This window comes from Caretta caretta, chromosome 1 (assembly GCF_965140235.1).
Source record: "Caretta caretta isolate rCarCar2 chromosome 1, rCarCar1.hap1, whole genome shotgun sequence".
NCBI classification, from domain to species: Eukaryota; Metazoa; Chordata; order Testudines; family Cheloniidae; genus Caretta; species Caretta caretta.
In genome coordinates this window covers 220,265,367-220,281,641 of record NC_134206.1, presented here as the reverse complement: position 1 = coordinate 220,281,641, position 16,275 = coordinate 220,265,367, and the positions used below count along the sequence as shown (strand labels likewise).

General features: G+C 46.6%; 1 protein-coding gene across 6 annotated transcripts in view; it reads left to right on the top strand.

Annotated features, from left to right (window-relative positions):
- Window positions 1-16,275, top strand: part of TSPAN11 (tetraspanin 11) — a 193,238-nt gene that overhangs the window by 143,691 nt on the left and 33,272 nt on the right. The window contains exon 9 of one of the 6 annotated variants that reach the window (XM_075120768.1): window positions 5,050-5,084. The exons of the other annotated variants lie outside the window; for them this stretch is intronic. Coding sequence (XP_074976869.1) covers window positions 5,050-5,084 — 35 coding nt within the window. The remainder of the gene's footprint in view (window positions 1-5,049; window positions 5,085-16,275) is intronic. 6 annotated transcript variants of the gene reach the window in all.

Genomic DNA, 16,275 nt, shown 5'->3' with positions numbered 1-16,275 from the left:
CTCCCCTGCTTCTTGCCCCCCATCACTCCTCAGCTGTGGGGGGAGGGGTCACTGTACAGGAGCTGCTCCCCCATCCTCCCAACCCCCGTGCATCCAGACCTCTCATACTCAAACACCCCTGCCAAGCCTCACCCCATAGACCCAGAACCCCCCTAGCCCTCCATACCCAAACCTCACCCTACTGAACCTCAACCCCTGCATCTGGAGCCTCCCTGCACTCAAACCTCCACCCTGATGAGCCCCACATCCAGACACCCACACTACTGACCCCCAACTAGCTGCACTCAGACCCTCCACTCCACCAAGGCCCACTCCCCCAGACTCCCCAGCTGAGACCCCCCACACCCTCCACTGAGCCCCAACTACCTTCACCTGGAAGCCCCTGCAGCGTCCCATTGCCCCTGCACCTGGAACCACACCCTCAACGAGCCTCTGTGCATCCAGATCCCACCACACCTAGATTCCCCCACTGAGCTGCCTGCACCCAGATTGTCCCACACAGAATCCTCTCACCTCACACCTGGATCCCCCCAAACTGAGCCCCTCCACACTTGGATCCTGCCTGCCCCACACCTAGTGTGCCTGGTGCAGAGGCACATACCTGCATACCTTGGACGTCAGATGGGTGCTGGCCTTCTACATTGATAGAACAAAGCCTTTCTGTCAGTCAGCAGAGTTGTTCGTTGCTGTAGATGACAGGATGAAAAGTTACCCAGTGTCAGCCCAGAGAATCTCATCTTGGATCACGGCCTGCATCCGCTACTGATACGAGCTGGCAAGGGTGCCCTCGCCAGCGATCATGATGGCTCATTCAACTAGAGTGCAGGCATCATCAGCTGCCTTCCTGGCGCAGGCGCCGATCCAAGAGATCTGTCGGGCTGCAACCTGGTTGTCCATCGACACGTTCATGTCATACTACGCGCTGACCCAGCAGGCTTGAGACAATGCTGACTTCAGCAGAGCAGTGCTGCAAGACTGTGAACTCTGAGCCCACCTCCATTGATTCTGCTTGTGAGTCACCTAGAATGGAAGTGACATGAACAAGCACTCGAAGAAGAAAAAACTGTTACCTACCTTTCATAACTGCTGTTCTTCGAAATGTGTTGCTCATGTCCATTCCATTACCTGCCCCTCTGTCGGAGTTGTCGGCAAGAAGGAACTGAGAGGGCATAGGGCTGATATAGCGCAGAATCAGTGCAGCACTCCAGAGGGCGCCACAGCCGGCCCTACGGGTACCGTCAAGGCAAAAATCTCTGATGGCCGCGCACGTGGGTGCATGCACACTTAGAATGGAATGGTCCTGAGCAACACATCTCAAAGAAGAACAGTTACTGGTTTTTCATTATTAACACGTTTGCCCAGTAGTATGTCCCATTGCCCCGTATCGGTCAGTCTTGTAAGAAAAGACAAGCATAGTGCGTACGGTACATGCACAGAGGGGAGTTTGGGTTGCCATAGGAACCTTAAATCTCAATTGCCCGACTCCTGTGAGTTTGAAATCTATAATGTAATGTTCCATTCATGTGGTTTATTGAATTCACTCTTCTATTTAGTTGTTTTTTTCTGAGGTCAAATCCTGTCATGCTAGGGCATGAGACCTTATAGAGCAAGGTGTATTATAATCCAAATTATTAGAAAGTTGCACATCTTGTATTTTCTAAGTGCTTCACAGACACTTTTCAGACACTGATTTGCTGTGTGATAGAGGGAATGGTTCACAGATTTAAACCTGAAATTCAATTTTGGAGGACAGGAGATGTCAATATAATTGTGTAAACATGAAACTCAGTGAAAGACAAACACTTCACACAGATGCTAAAAAGAAAGAAAGAAAGCAGCAGCGTTTTATTTTCACTTTATCTCCTCACTCCATGTGATCTTCTTTCCCCCATGTGATATTTTTAACTTGCTCTCTCAAGTCATCCCACTCTCTACTTGTAAAAATAGATCTGAAACCGTAAGTTTGGTAACAAACTGTGTGAAATGGCTTTTCTTGTATTGGAGTCTATTGCTACTTTATAATCTTCCCCCACATCTAAATTGAATTGATTTGTCATTGCTCCTTTAAAGGAGTTCTTTCTGACTCTTGGTGCAGTAAACACAGAAGAGATGTATGAAAAGAGGGAATGTTGTCCAGTGGTTAAAGAAGGAAACCTTGAGGCAAGACTCCTGGGCAAGACTTTAAGAAATGCCCCCAGTTAGGCTCCTAGCATCCATTTTTCGCTACCTAGATATCATGCCTGATTTTTCAAAGGTGCTGAACACCCAGCAGCTCCTCCATGAATTTTGTGGGAGCTGCTGGATGCTCAACCCCTTTGATAATCAGGCAAGATATTTAGGCACTGAGAAAAGGATTTAGGAGCCCAACTCTAGCTAACTATTTCTGGATATCTTAATCGTGGATTCTAGCATGCGCTGTGCCACTATCTTACTGTATGGGCTTGGGCAAGTCTCTTAGCCTCTCAGTCCCTTGGTTTACAAATCTGTAAAGTAAATACTACCCTCACTGGGCTTGACTCAACTGGTGTTTATAAAGCACTTTGAGACAGTTGGATGAAAGTGCTCAGTATTTCAATTCTTAGTTTATGAATTAATAATGCAAAATATGTCAATTCTGGAGACTTGCCCAAAAAATAGGCAGAACTGTGCACCAGGTTATCTGAGGGTATTTTTACAAGTACAAGCTGAGGAAGCAAGTGGGTTCCAGAGACTCAGGCAGCATTGCCTAGCATAAATAGGTTGCTTACTAATAATATTGGCTAGTTGAGATTTTCCCCTCCTCCCTAAAATCAAAAGAAGGGCATGTTTTCCCCTAAGCTGATCCATGTCTGAATATTACTGTTATTATTATAAGAGTCACAAGCTTCAAAGCACTTTACAGGATTGCAACCATCTGTATATGCAGGTAGCCATTGCTTCACCCACCACCAAATTGCAGATTCCTCTGGGGTGGAATTCTGCAACCAGGAGCGAGCATTCCCAACAAAATAAACTAAGCTTTAAGGTAAGAAATGAAGATTGTATTACCAAGAAAAAGCAACTATTGGGAATTTTCAGTAGGCAGAACGCAATTACCCATGCTGGAATTTGGCCAGGATACTGGGATCTAAAATCCTTCCATTGCTAAAAGTGCAAAGGGAATAATGAGTAGGACTTGACTTTTATGGGCATTTTCCCTAACTAAAAACTGCACGATTATTTTGGCCCAGAGTGAAGTTTTCCTCTGCTTGCCATGTAAGTGGGTTACATTGTTAAGTTCAGCACTTATCAGGTAGGTTGAGTGCTTTATCAGAAGTTATCTACCCCAACTAATCCTTCGCACAGTCCACTGGCCATTTGCTTCTCACAGTTGGGAAGGATGGATGTAATCACAGTTGTAATCAGTGGAGAGAGGCGATCTAGCCAGCTGCTGCTTCCATCTAAGAGAATGAACATTTTCAAGATGTGCAAGTGGAGTTGTTAAGGAGGGACATCTTGTAAAAGTCAACCTTGTGGCTTTCACAGCATTTAGGGACGTTGGCAGGACACTTTCCACCTTCCTCTAGTCGCTGCAGGAAGGGTAAAGCACAGGAGTGAAGGGGAGGACAGAGCCGCTGGTGCTTCTGAAGGGTCGGGGCTGTGGAGAAAAGATGGTGGAGCTGCTCCTCTGGCTTGCGAGAGTTGAGAGGCAGCAGGTGGGACGATACAGTGACACTCAGCTTATTATGAAGTGGTTTCATGCAAATCCCCATTTTCCTTTTAGGGAATGTCACTGTAGACAATATTGTGTTACTGCACCACAGAAGGTGAGGATTTAGTTGTATTAAAGTCAGGAGGCTGGATTCTCAAAACAACTTTAATTCTTTCTTCTTGCATGTCGGCTTCGCAACAGGGCTTTCAACACAAGGGCTGGGAATTTTTCTACTACACTGAATCCACATGAGTCCCGTTCCACAGGTTTTCAGGTCCCAAAGCAGCAAAATCTCATAATAATAAATAGCTGTAAGACAACGTAGCAGACTGACAGATGGGTTTTGCTGCCCCTTAATGTCAGATCTCTCTATATCTGACAATCATAGAATATCAGGCTTGGAAGGGACCTCAGGTCATCATCTAGTCCTTATCTATACGCTAGAGGCTGGACAACAGAGTCTTTCTTAGGACTTGTCTACGCTCTTCCTGAATAACTCTATATGTAGACAAGCCTTTAGACAGACAGACAGAGGCAGACTGTCTCTTCCCGCTGCTAGTTGTTGCACCATCTAGGCACTGCAGGGCACTACCTCCTTTCAACAACATAACTGGCTTCCCTTATGACATTTGATTTTACTCACCAATATAGTCTATTTTATGTAGCTCTCCCTTTTTTAGTATCACTGTTGCCTAGAGTGAGTTCAGTTTTTCAATATTTCCACTGATGGAGCCTCAATGCCCTCTCATGGCAGCTGTTCCACTGTCAAATTGCTTTTTCAGAGAGCTTTTCTTTCTCAGTAAGTGAAACTTGTTCCTTTCTATCTACATGCCATTACTTTTTATACTACAGTTGTGGTTACTCTCAGACTGAGACTTACCCCTCCTTTGTATCTCTTTTTTATCATTTATTTACATAGCGCTCTCATATTACTCTCTCTTCATAAAAATGTATTATGGAAAACAGTACTGACATGGGATTAACTCAGTCCATCAGAGTTCAGGGTTTTTTCACATTTATGGATGCACAGCTGTTGTTTTTCTCAGTTATGCAGTTTCCTTTACTCTCATTGGTATATGTGTCTGTTTTTGCATAATCATTTACAATTATATTTCCATCATTTTACAGTATGCAGATTCCTTCACTCTGATTGGCTGACGGATATTATACTATGGAGATGTCTCTCCCAAAGTGTGAACATGAAAATCTCTTGATTAGCTACTATAATCCCTCTGCTCTGGGTGGCCCCATACTCAGAATTTTCAAGCTCCTGGCCAGCCACAATGACCTTACGTCAGTTTCTCATGCCTCGCAGTTTTTTGGTTGGACGTACATTTTCACTTCCCTATTAATGTTTTCTTTTTTTATTTTAAAATTAGGAAAAACGAAGTGTAACACAGACAGGCAAAATGAGGTATGGTATCCTGTAGTTCGGAACAGGCGTTATCTTTTCTTGGGACACCATTAAACTTAATTATTGTAATATTTAGCACTTTACATCTTCAAAGCTCTGGCCAAACATAGCTCTTGGAGCCTAACACAAATCTGTAGGCAAGTAAGTCCTATCCCTATTTTAAAGACAGGGGAACAGATACATAAGGCCTGGATTTCATAGGTACTGAACACCAATGGCTCCCACTGACTTCCTTTGGAGTTGTGGGTACGCAGCACTTTTGAAAATCAGGCCCAGAGAGGTCAAGGGCTAAATTGTGCCTTTCAGGTACAGTCACTCCAAGGTCAGGAGCTGTTAGGGTTCAGCCTTGAGCAGTGCAGAGCCACACTGCTCCAGGGGAAAGCTCAGGGAGGCACAATTTAACCCCTGCTTCCTGGTGTATAGGAGAAGTTTGCAGTCCGTATGTGAAGCATCCCCACAAGTCCACACATCCTACATTAGTGATGTGCACTCCCCAGGCATGCTCACAAGGAACAGTCCCTGCTCTCCTTCAAGTGCCGGGACTTCTGTTTTGACTGGCCTTTGTACAGGGCATGCAGGAGGCTCTGTCTGCCCCTCCCTGCACAGCCATGGAAGCCCAGTCACTGGTCATATGTGACTTTTTGCAAGACTATACAGTGAGGCAAGTGAAGAGCTGCCATTAAAACACAAAAGTGCCGGAAGCACAGTCCTGTACACAGCCCATAGACTTTGCTGCCTTTCTGCAATGGAGGGATAACATGCAAGGTGTGGCTTCCACAAACAGCATTCAAAAACACTTCTGTTTGGGGGTCTGTGTGGGAGAGAGAGACAGAGAGAATAGAATGAAAGGAGAGAGAGAGAGATTTTGTGCCTGGTTTCAAGCACAACAGCCAAGCAGTTCAATCCACACTCATTTTGCCTTGGGATAACCCATTCAAACCAATCCTCATTCCTTGCTTGGAGTCTCTGGTCTCAAAAAGTTGGGAGTAACCTAGGCTATATCATGTAATAAATGACAAAGGTCTCAGTAAGGAGATGCAGACCACAGTGGAAATAACTGTTCCCTTTTAAACCTACGCCTAACAGGGTTTTCTTTATAGCCATTGCTGAAATCTTTGAAGATCACCAGCAAATGTGAAATGCCTTATTACAGAAAGGCAGCTTTGAAAATCTCAGATGAGAGGAATAGGAAACCTACTTCCCATTCATTTTAATGGGAATTGGACATCCAAATCCCTTAGGTCACTTTCAGAATCTCAAGTTAAATTTCCAAAGTGTGCTGAATATTCCCAATAGCTGGGATGAAGGTGGCATTCAGTACATTACCGAGAAGCTCACTTGGCTTGCTTTTTTTAGGTCCATACTCCTGTCCCGGTTCCACTCCAGCCCAATTCTGTTGTTCTGATGGCATAGCTACCACAGAACTTTACTGGGGCAGAGAGCCAGCTGTAAGGCCATCAGGCAAGTTTGTTTGCCGGGGTTTTCCAAAATATTCGTATTTATTATTCACTGAGTAGATGCCGCCGTGTACTCTACTTAGGTGTGCGCACACCCAGCACAATAGAGCCAGAGTACTTTGCCTAGCAATACCCGAGGGGCAATGCTCATGCCCTGCAACCCTAACCCCTCCTCCGGCTCTATAAGGGTGGGGCCACTGCAATCCTCCCCATTCCCTCTCCCTGCCCACAGCTCGAGTCAGAGCTCCGTGTGGCGGTTTCCTCCTCATGCTTTCGGTCTGAGACAGTAGTTAGTAGTACCTTAGTTTAAGTGTTGTGTTAGTATAGCAATAGTAGTTGGCTGCCCGGTGCGATGCTTTCACCAGGGGTCAGGCATTGTCTGGTGTGTGTGGGGGCGGGGGGGGCATCCCAAACAGCGATCCCCACACAAGGTGCTGCTTGTGTCTCAGTGAAGAACGCATTAAAAAGCAGTGCTCCATATGCAAGTCGCTCACCAAGAGGGCTCAGGTGGCAAGAGACTTGTGGCTGAAGCAGACCTGCTGGAACAGTCCAAGAAGTCCACGTCTGATCGGCAGTCACCCATGCTCAGGAGTCATTCTCCTTCCTCTGGTACAGGAATTAAGAAGTCCCATAAAATGAATCGGGACCATTCCGAGGCTGGGGGAGATTTCTCATCTTCTAAGAGGAGTGCTGACCAGTACCGTTCTCCCTTTGGCACATGGAAAGGAACAGGTCTGTCCCCACCCACCCCCCAGTACTGCACTGAGAGCAGCAAGAACCCGTACCATCGACTCCGGTTCCGGCCCTGGGGCATCCGTTGAGTCTGGTACTGATGACGTCAACACCGATGCCAACTGTCTCCATGCTGGCAGCATATCAGGAGGCATCAGACCCGCTTTGCCTCTCAGTCCCAGACTCTCCACTGGTTCAAGAGTTCACTGGTGCCATGACTTCTACCACCTCATCCTCTGTTGTGCCCTGCAGCTCGCACCACCCAGGCCTCAGACTGGGGAGTCGAAGCTTGCACGAGGCCCAGTACCGTCGGTATTGAGAATGGCATCTGTCCTGCATTCAGGACAGGAACTCCTGGCCCAGTGCCAGCTGGCTACCAATGCCTTATCCATATGCCCAGTGGCCTGCTTAGGATGCTCCTCAGTCCCTGCAGTCTCGCTTCTTGATCCGCTCCAGGGCGAGATCACCAGATCTGACAGTGACTTCCTCTCCCAAACCATCTCAGCTGCAAGCAACCCCTGAGCCCATTCCTCCTGGACCTCCAGGGGTATTCAGACCAGATCCTGTAGTGTAGTGCAAGAATAGGACCATGGCTTAAATTCAGCCAGAGCTGTTCAGGGCAACGCTCCGTTAAATATTTTCCCTTGACTCCAGCCCGTTGCTGTTGGTTTTCAACCAGAGGTCCTCAGCCCTCTGGAGGGCCGTGAGCCAGATGCAGGGGATCCACAGGGCTCCGCAAGGCTGAAGCCCTGAGACCCTCTACCCGCAGCTGAAACGAGAGCCCCAAATGGGAGGGGGAGTATGGGGAGCTCCGGGAAATACTCAATGAGTATTTAAGTCCTGAATAGGACCCATAGCTTGCTCAGAAAACCTCCTCCTCCTCCTCCCTAGTTGACTCTACCATGCAGGAATTGTCTTATCCCTCTGTGCCTGAGGACTTCAAGGCATACCCGGCCCTCCTGAGGTATAGGGTCACTACTTTGGGTATCCAAAGGCACAATCCCTGCAGGAGAATACATATAAGATACTGGATATTCTCCAATCATGAGCTCCTGGGAGAATAGCCCTCCCAATAAATGAGGCTCTTTTGGGACCTGCAAAGGCCCTGTGGAATTCTCCGGCTGCATTGCCTCCCACAGTGAAACATTTGGAGAAGTGGCACTTCATTCCCATACAGGGTTTTGAGGGTTACCTCTCCCACCCTGCCCCTAACTCTCTGGTGGTGACTGCAGCAAATGACAGGGCACAGCAGGGAAGGTATTAGTCCACCCCTAAGAACAAAGAATCCAAGAGGATGGATTTAATGGAGAGGAAGATTTATACCTTCTCTTCCCTGCAAATGTGCATCTCAAACCAGCTGGTATTGCTCTCTAAATATGACTGTCAATTGGGCATCCACGTCTAAGTTCGTGGACCAGTTGCCAGAACTCTCTAGGCATTTAGTGCAGAAGACTGTACAGTAGCCAAAACCTCATTGCCGTTAGCTCTGGCCATGGCGGATGCCACAGCCAGAATCTATCATCTGCATCATCATCCCTTGGACAGTATGATCTGACTTCCTCTGCTGATCCTGGACTCTTTTATATAGATAGATAGTTCAGGACAATGTGTGCCAGGGCGTTCCCTTTCTGCAGTCCCTACCAACCTGGATTGATTGTCACCAGTGCCTCCTTAATAGGTTGGGAAGTGGACTCAAGGCCTGTGGTTGGAACTGGAAGCTTCTCTGCATATCAGTGGTCCTGGAACTTCATGTCATCTACAATGCGGTCAGGACCTTTGAGATCACATCAGGAACTCGGAGGTGCATATCCTTACTGACAATATGATGTATTATGTGAACAAATGTGGGGAACACATTTCAATGTGCTGTGTCAGGAGGCAATCAAGTTCTGGCAGTTTTGCACTGGCAAAAAACATTGCCCTTGTGGCCGATCACTTGCCGGGGATCCAGAATCACGTGGCAAATCACCTCAGCAGAAATTTCTCCCTGAATCACAAATGGTCCCTGAAGCCCAGCATCTTGTAGCCCAGTTTTGCAGTGTGGAGCATCCCAACAATCAGCCTGTTTGCCACAAGAGACCACAAGAAATGCCAGCTTTTCTGCTCCTGAGTTTTGCAAACCACGTGATAAGCATTGCCTGGTGGACTGGTTAAAGACCTGTGAGTCAGGAGCTCTAACCTGGCCCTGATGCTCACCTTCTTTGTAACCTTGGGCAGGTCTCTTAGACTCTATGCTCTGTAGGGCCAAGCCTGTCTTTATTTATGTGTCTTGTACAGCACTGAGATCATTAACACACAACGGTGAGGATTCATTATTAATGTTCAGAAAATGCCAACATGTTTATACTGCACCAGGAGCCCCATTCCGCCACCCTCTCTCCGGCCAGGGGAGCTGGTGAAAGTGATGATAGACTGGCTTCTCCACATATGTGGCTTGAACCCTCCACCCCAACTCTGTCACGCGTTGGTGACTTCCCATTCCCACCTGCCATGACGCCTCCCAGTCAGCTACTCTACACAAGCTCTCAAGTAAGTCCCCCCCCGATACACTTAGTATGGGATTTTCTAAAGCACTCAGTGTTGGCCTAACTCTGCTCCCACTGAAGTCATCGATTACCATTGAGCAAGAGTTACACCAAAGCTGAGCACTTTTTAAAATCCCACCCCCAGAATCAAATACACAGGGTAAGGTGAAGGAGGAATGGGCGCATTTTTTTTCCCTTTCCCTTACTCCCTGGCTGCCAAGCCCTTCTTGTGCCTAACGCCACGACCCCACTCATACTTTCCGTGTGCTCACCATGACACACGTGCCATATTGTCATTTTGGAAAGCTGGCCACGCTGTTGGTCAGTGGTGGTGCATCACTGCTAACCAGGAGGCCAGATGCTTAAATTTCAAGGCTGGCTCTCAGCTAGCTTGCAATAAACAGCCAGCATTGGAGCTATGTGAGCTCCTGCCACCTCACAGGGAGGGGCAATTGGAGCACTCTCATCCCTGGTTGGAACATAAATGTTATCACGGATGGTAGTGGCCCTGCATGAAGAAACGTGCTTTGATGATGCAATGGGCCTTGGAGCTAGGCATTTACTGGATTATTTGTATTGAGCAGTTTACACATAAACCCCTGAATACAGAGGCTGCGATTTTCAAAGGAACCAAAATGAGTGAGGTGCCCAAATCCCACTGAAATTCAGTGAGAGTTGGGTGCCTAACTCCCTGGGGATTTCTAAAGGACTTTCAATGGGATTGTGGTAGCTAACTGCCAGGCTTACTTCTTAAAATGAAAATGAAGGCTTTAAGCTGAAATTGCTACTTTATTATTTCCCCAGGTTTCTTTTAACCCCAGATTAAAATAAAATAACATAAACCCTGACTCTGCCTGCGGGCCTTTGACATGCTGTGCTATACTCTGCATAGTCCTACAGCTGCCAAACACGTTAACTCAGTCAGACAGGGCCTATGGTATTGTGCCAAGGAAGCATTATCAGGTGTAGGCCATTAGGGGTGATGATTAAGAGGAACGTAAATTATGTGATCTTATTTCAATTCCATTTCCATGAGCCATGTCTCACAGCACCTCCTTACACTCCAGTGCGTTAACTACAGAGGCCTTCTAATAAGAATCAATCATTATTAAATAAAATGCTGCTTATGCCCCTCTGAGGCTGTGTGTTTGATCTAGTTCTCCTTACTATGAACTTGTTTATATGGCCCCATCAGTTCAGTTTTGGAGCCCGTCACAGACAATGGATTTATCCCCACAGCACCTCTGTGAGGAAGGGAAGCATCACGCGCCTCCTTTTACAGAAGGGGAACTGAAGCATGGACAGGTTACATGACTTGCCCAAGGTCACCCAGCTGCAAGTTTGACTGGACCGGAGTCCTGTTCTTTTGAGTAGAGCTGGTTGAAAAATGTCCAGCAAAACTTTTTTCTGTCAAAAAAAAATGCCAATTTGTCTAAACAAAAATGTTTCATGGAAACAAGTTTTGATGAAAACTTCATTGGGAACTGTCTCAATTCCAGACTGCAGAAGGAGGGAGAAAGACGGAGAGAATGGAGGAGGAGAGAAATGGAAAGAGACTCCTGAAGAGCATAACAGGGGTTCCCACACTGTAGTACATGTGACATCTCTGGGGGTACGCAGGCGCAATTGTGTAATGGTGGATTTTATTGATTATTTTATTTATTGCATTTTTATAATAGGTTACTCAGATGAAGCTTTAAAACTCTGTGGGAATTTATTATTTAAAAAATGGTAGTTAATTTACTTCAAGATGTACCAGTGAGAACACAGGTACACAGAGATGCTGACGTAGACAGCCCTCACCTCCAGTCTCCATGCAGAGTGGGTTCAGTTGCCCAGCAAGTGTTCAGTCTAACTGAGCTCAGAACTTAGCAAACGGGGGGGGGGGGGGGGGGGGGAGTTTTCTGAACTGTGTTCAGTTTTATACGTCGCACTGTAACTATATCTGTATGTAACAGTGAAATATGGACGGATGACTAAAAGCAGGTAGTGTTAAGAAGAACACCCAAAGTATCGTGATGAGAAGGGTAGGAGTATGCATGCAGCTGGTAGATCTGGAAGGGGGTACACAATAAGAAAAGTTTTGGAACCTCTGACCTATAGGTAGGGCACTCACTTGGGATGTGGGGAGGCCCAGGTTCAAGTCAGGCAGAGCAGGGACCTGAACTCATGGCCTTCACCTGGGATGTGGGAGACCCAGGTTTTATTCCCTGCTCTGCCTGATTTGGAGCAGGGGCTTCAACCTGAGTTCTCTACATCCTAAGTTAGGTCCCTGCCCACCCTGCTATTCTGGGCTGAAGAGTGTCTCACCCTTTTTTTTTTCCATGACAAATTTCAAACAGTCTCATTCTGCTGCAGAAAGAAACCAAATTTCAAAACCTCAAAACCATTCATGAAACAGAATTGTTGTTTTCCAGACAACCTTTTTCCTGAGTCCCACTCCTGGGTCTTACCCACAAGTCTCCTTACTTTCCCTAGCTTGAACCTGGTTGGAGCAGCTGAATGTGTGATCTGAGGCATCCTTCTCCCACGTGCAGGTGGAAGAGAGCAGCATGATGGAGATTGTGGTTCTTAATCTTTTTCTTGCTCCATTAACAAATTTTAGTTTTTCTTCTTTTGAAACAGTTAGGTTTCAGCCACAGTTAGGCAGTGAAATTCCCCCAGGAGCTTGCTCTGAACTTCAGCGCTGCACACAGAGCTTCATCAGTGTCTTCTTGGTGATGGTAGACAGGCCACTGGGACAAATGGGAGGAGATGCTAAAACACAGGGATGTAAGAGTCTTCTGCACACTCTCAGCCTAACCACAAGCTGCCCAGCACATAGAAAGTGCCTTCAGTCTTTTTAATTCATCGGGTTTGAAGCTTGGAGGGATTTCCAGTCACATAATGTAAAATACTGATCATTCCACTTAACCTTGGACTATAAGGTGGATAGAAAGCTAGCTAGATTGTCGGGCTCAACGGGTAGTGATCAATGGCTCCATGTCTAGTTGGCAGCCGGTATCAAGTGGAGTGCCCCAAGGGTCGGTCCTGGGGCCGGTTTTGTTCAATATCTTCATAAATGATCTGGAGGATGGTGTAGATTGCGCCCTCAGAAAGTTTGCAGATGACACTAAACTGGGAGGAGAGGTAGATACACTGGAGGGTAAGGATAGGATACAGAAGGACCTAGACAAATTGGAGGATTGGGCCAAAAGAAATCTGATGAGATTCAACAAGGACAAGTGCAGAGTCCTGCACTTAGGACGGAAGAATCCCATGCACCGCTACAGACAAGGGACCGAATGGCTCGGCAGCAGTTCTGCAGAAAAGGACCTAGGGGTTACAGTGGACGAGAAGCTGGATATGAGTCAACAGTGTGTCCTTGTTGAAGAAGGCCAATGGCATTTTGGGATATATAAGTAGGGGCACTGCCAGCAGATTGAGGGACGTGATCGTTCCCCTCTATTCGACACTGGCGAGGCTTCATCTGGAGTACTGTGTCCAGTTCTGGGCCTCACACTACAAGAAGGATGTGGAAAAATTAGAAAGAGTCCAGCGGAGGGCAACAAAAATGATTAGGGGACTGGAACACATGAGTTACGAGGAGAGGCTGAGGGAACTGAGATTGTTTAGTCTGCAGAAGAGAAGAATGAGGGGGGATTTGATAGCTGCTTTCAACTACCTGAGAGGGGGTTCCAAAGAGGATAGATCTAGACTGTTCTCAGTGGTAGCTGATGACAGAACAAGGAGTAATGGTCTCAAGTTGCAGTGGGGGAGGTTTAGGTTGGATATTAGGAAAAACTTTTTCACTAGGAGGGTGGTGAAACACTGGAATGCGTTACCTAGGGAGGTGGTAGAATCTCCTTCCTTAGAAGTTTTTAAGGTCAGGCTTGACAAAGCCCTGGCTGGGATGATTTAACTGGGGATCGGTCCTGCTGTGAGCAGGGGGTTGGACTAGATGACCTTCTGGGGTCTCTTCCAACCCTGATATTCTATGAACCTTTCACTCCGTCTTTGTTTCCTTTTCTTATTTATGCCTCTCCACTGTCTGCTGTCCTGTCCATTCTGCACAAGTATTTTTTGTCTGCCTGAGATACAGCATCATGCTAATAGGCAGCTAGAGCAAAGAAGCAGGAAATGGAACTCCAGGATTCTGTTCCTGCCTCTGCCACGGTTGTGTTTGTGTGACTTTGGGCAAGTCACGTAACATCTCTGTGCCTCTGTTTAGCTCAGTAAAATGGGGATAATCGCTCCCACTGGGGTCTTAGGGTCCATTAGAGTCGTTACTTCAGTGGACTTTGGCTCAGCCTTCGAAGCACAATTAGTTACTTTGGGATACACTGTGCCTTTCATATGTGCAAGTGAAAAGTAGTAGTGGTAATATTCCCTTTTAGCCGAGTCTCGTACGCCCGCGTGTTCTTAAGCATGTTATCGCACATGTTGCGCCCGGTCCATACATGTCATTATTAACTACTATCATTAGTCTCTCAGGGCTCACATATTTACGATTTGGAGAGTATTTGCTCAATTTAAAATGTACATGATTTGTTTCCCTGATCTGAAAATCAAGCTTTGTGGTTCTGGCTGTGAAGCCATCTCCGGTAATAAAGATCCTGCCATCAGAATTCAGCTGCTAATCATGCTGCTGAGGGAGAGTAGGCTCTGCAGGACTCAAGGTACTAAAAATGTCTGTCAGTATAGAAGCCAGTGTGAACCATAGACAAAGGAGACGCAAGAAGGTACCATTTTACAGCCGAATCCTACAAATATCTACCTCTGGGCATAGACCAACATGATCAGAAGTGACTAGTGATTTTGCAAGCTTCAGTATTTGGGTGCTCAAACCTTAAAGGGGTTAGATTAGATGATGGGTGGGCAGCACCCAAAATCAATAGTTACTCCTGAAAATCTTGACCGTAGGTACTTAGGAGGCTAATTCTCATTGAAACTCAATGGGACTTAGACTCAAGTCCCTAAGGGTATGACTGTGCTGCAATTAAAAACCCGCAGCTGGCCTGTGCCAGCTGACTCGGGCTCACAGGCAAAGTGTCTGGTTAACCCTGCAGGGTCCTAGAGCTTGGTCTCCAGCCCGAGCCCAAATGTCTACCCCACAATTAAACAGCCCCTTAGCCTGAGCCCCCCGAGCTGAAGTCAGCTGGCATTTGCCAGCCACAGGTGTTTAATTGCAATAGACACATACCCTAGGTCACTTTTAAAAATGGAACTTTGACTTAGGCGCTTTTGAGACCTTTAGCTTGTATACGTACCTTCTTTATGGTCTCTTTGGGCTCATCAGGTATTAGCTGGACTGAATATGTTTTTGCTGCACTTTTGGGTATTGTTTCCTGTCAATACAGCACTCTACTAATGCTCCTATGTTCCGATATGACCATCTGTGTGTTCGTTTTTTCCTCTTTATCGCTATGTAACTCATCCACTCATTTTCAGCTTTAAGGAGCGCTTCCCTTCCTGTTATGCACTGGAGGCAAAAAATCAGTGCCATTCACCTGCTTAGAATCATAGAATCATAGAATATCAGGGTTAGAAGGGACCTCAGGAGGTCATCTAGTCCAACCCCCTGCTCAAAGCAGGACCAATCCCCAATTAAATCATCCCAGCCAGGGCTTTGTCAAGCCTGACCTTAAAAACTTCTAAGGAAGGAGATTCTACCACCTCCCTAGGTAACGCATTCCAGTGTTTCACCACCCTCCTAGTGAAAAAGTTTTTCCTAATATCCAACCTAAACCTCCCCCACTGCAACTTGAGACCATTACTCCTTGTCCTATCCTCTTCTACCACTGAGAATAGTCTAGAACCATCCTTTCTGGAACCCCCTCTCAGGTAGTTGAAAGCAGCTATCAAATCCCCCCTCATTCTTCACTTCTGCAGACTAAACAATCCCAGTTCCCTCAGCCTCTCCTCATAAGTCATGTGCTCCAGACCCCTAATCATTTTTGTTGCCCTTCGCTGGACTCTCTCCAATTTATCCACATCCTTCTTGTAGTGTGGGGCCCAAAACTGGACACAGTACTCCAGATGAGGCCTCACCAATGTCGAATAGAGGGGAACAATCACGTCCCTTGATCTGCTCGCTATGCCCCTACTTATACATCCCAAAATGCCATTGGCCTTCTTGGCAACAAGGGCACACTTACTTCCTTATACTAAGGCAAAGCTTACTTCCTTATACTAAGGCAAACTTCATTTTCTTCTACTTTCCTAGGTGATAACTAGAACTGTGCCAAAGTAGAGGTGGGGGTGGGGTGCTTTAGTTTAAAAATTTCACCATTTTCATTTCAGGCAGTTTCGTGTCACTGAAAATTCATTTCTCTGCAAAATATTGAGCGTCTGGTTTGCACACTCAGAAATTTCAGCAGCCATGGAATATTAGCTGTCTGATTTTTTTCTTTTGTACATTGTAAGTGAGGAAAGAGGGCAGGAAAGACAGGGTGAAACATATGACGCGACTACTGCTGACTCTCCCATCTCCCTGCC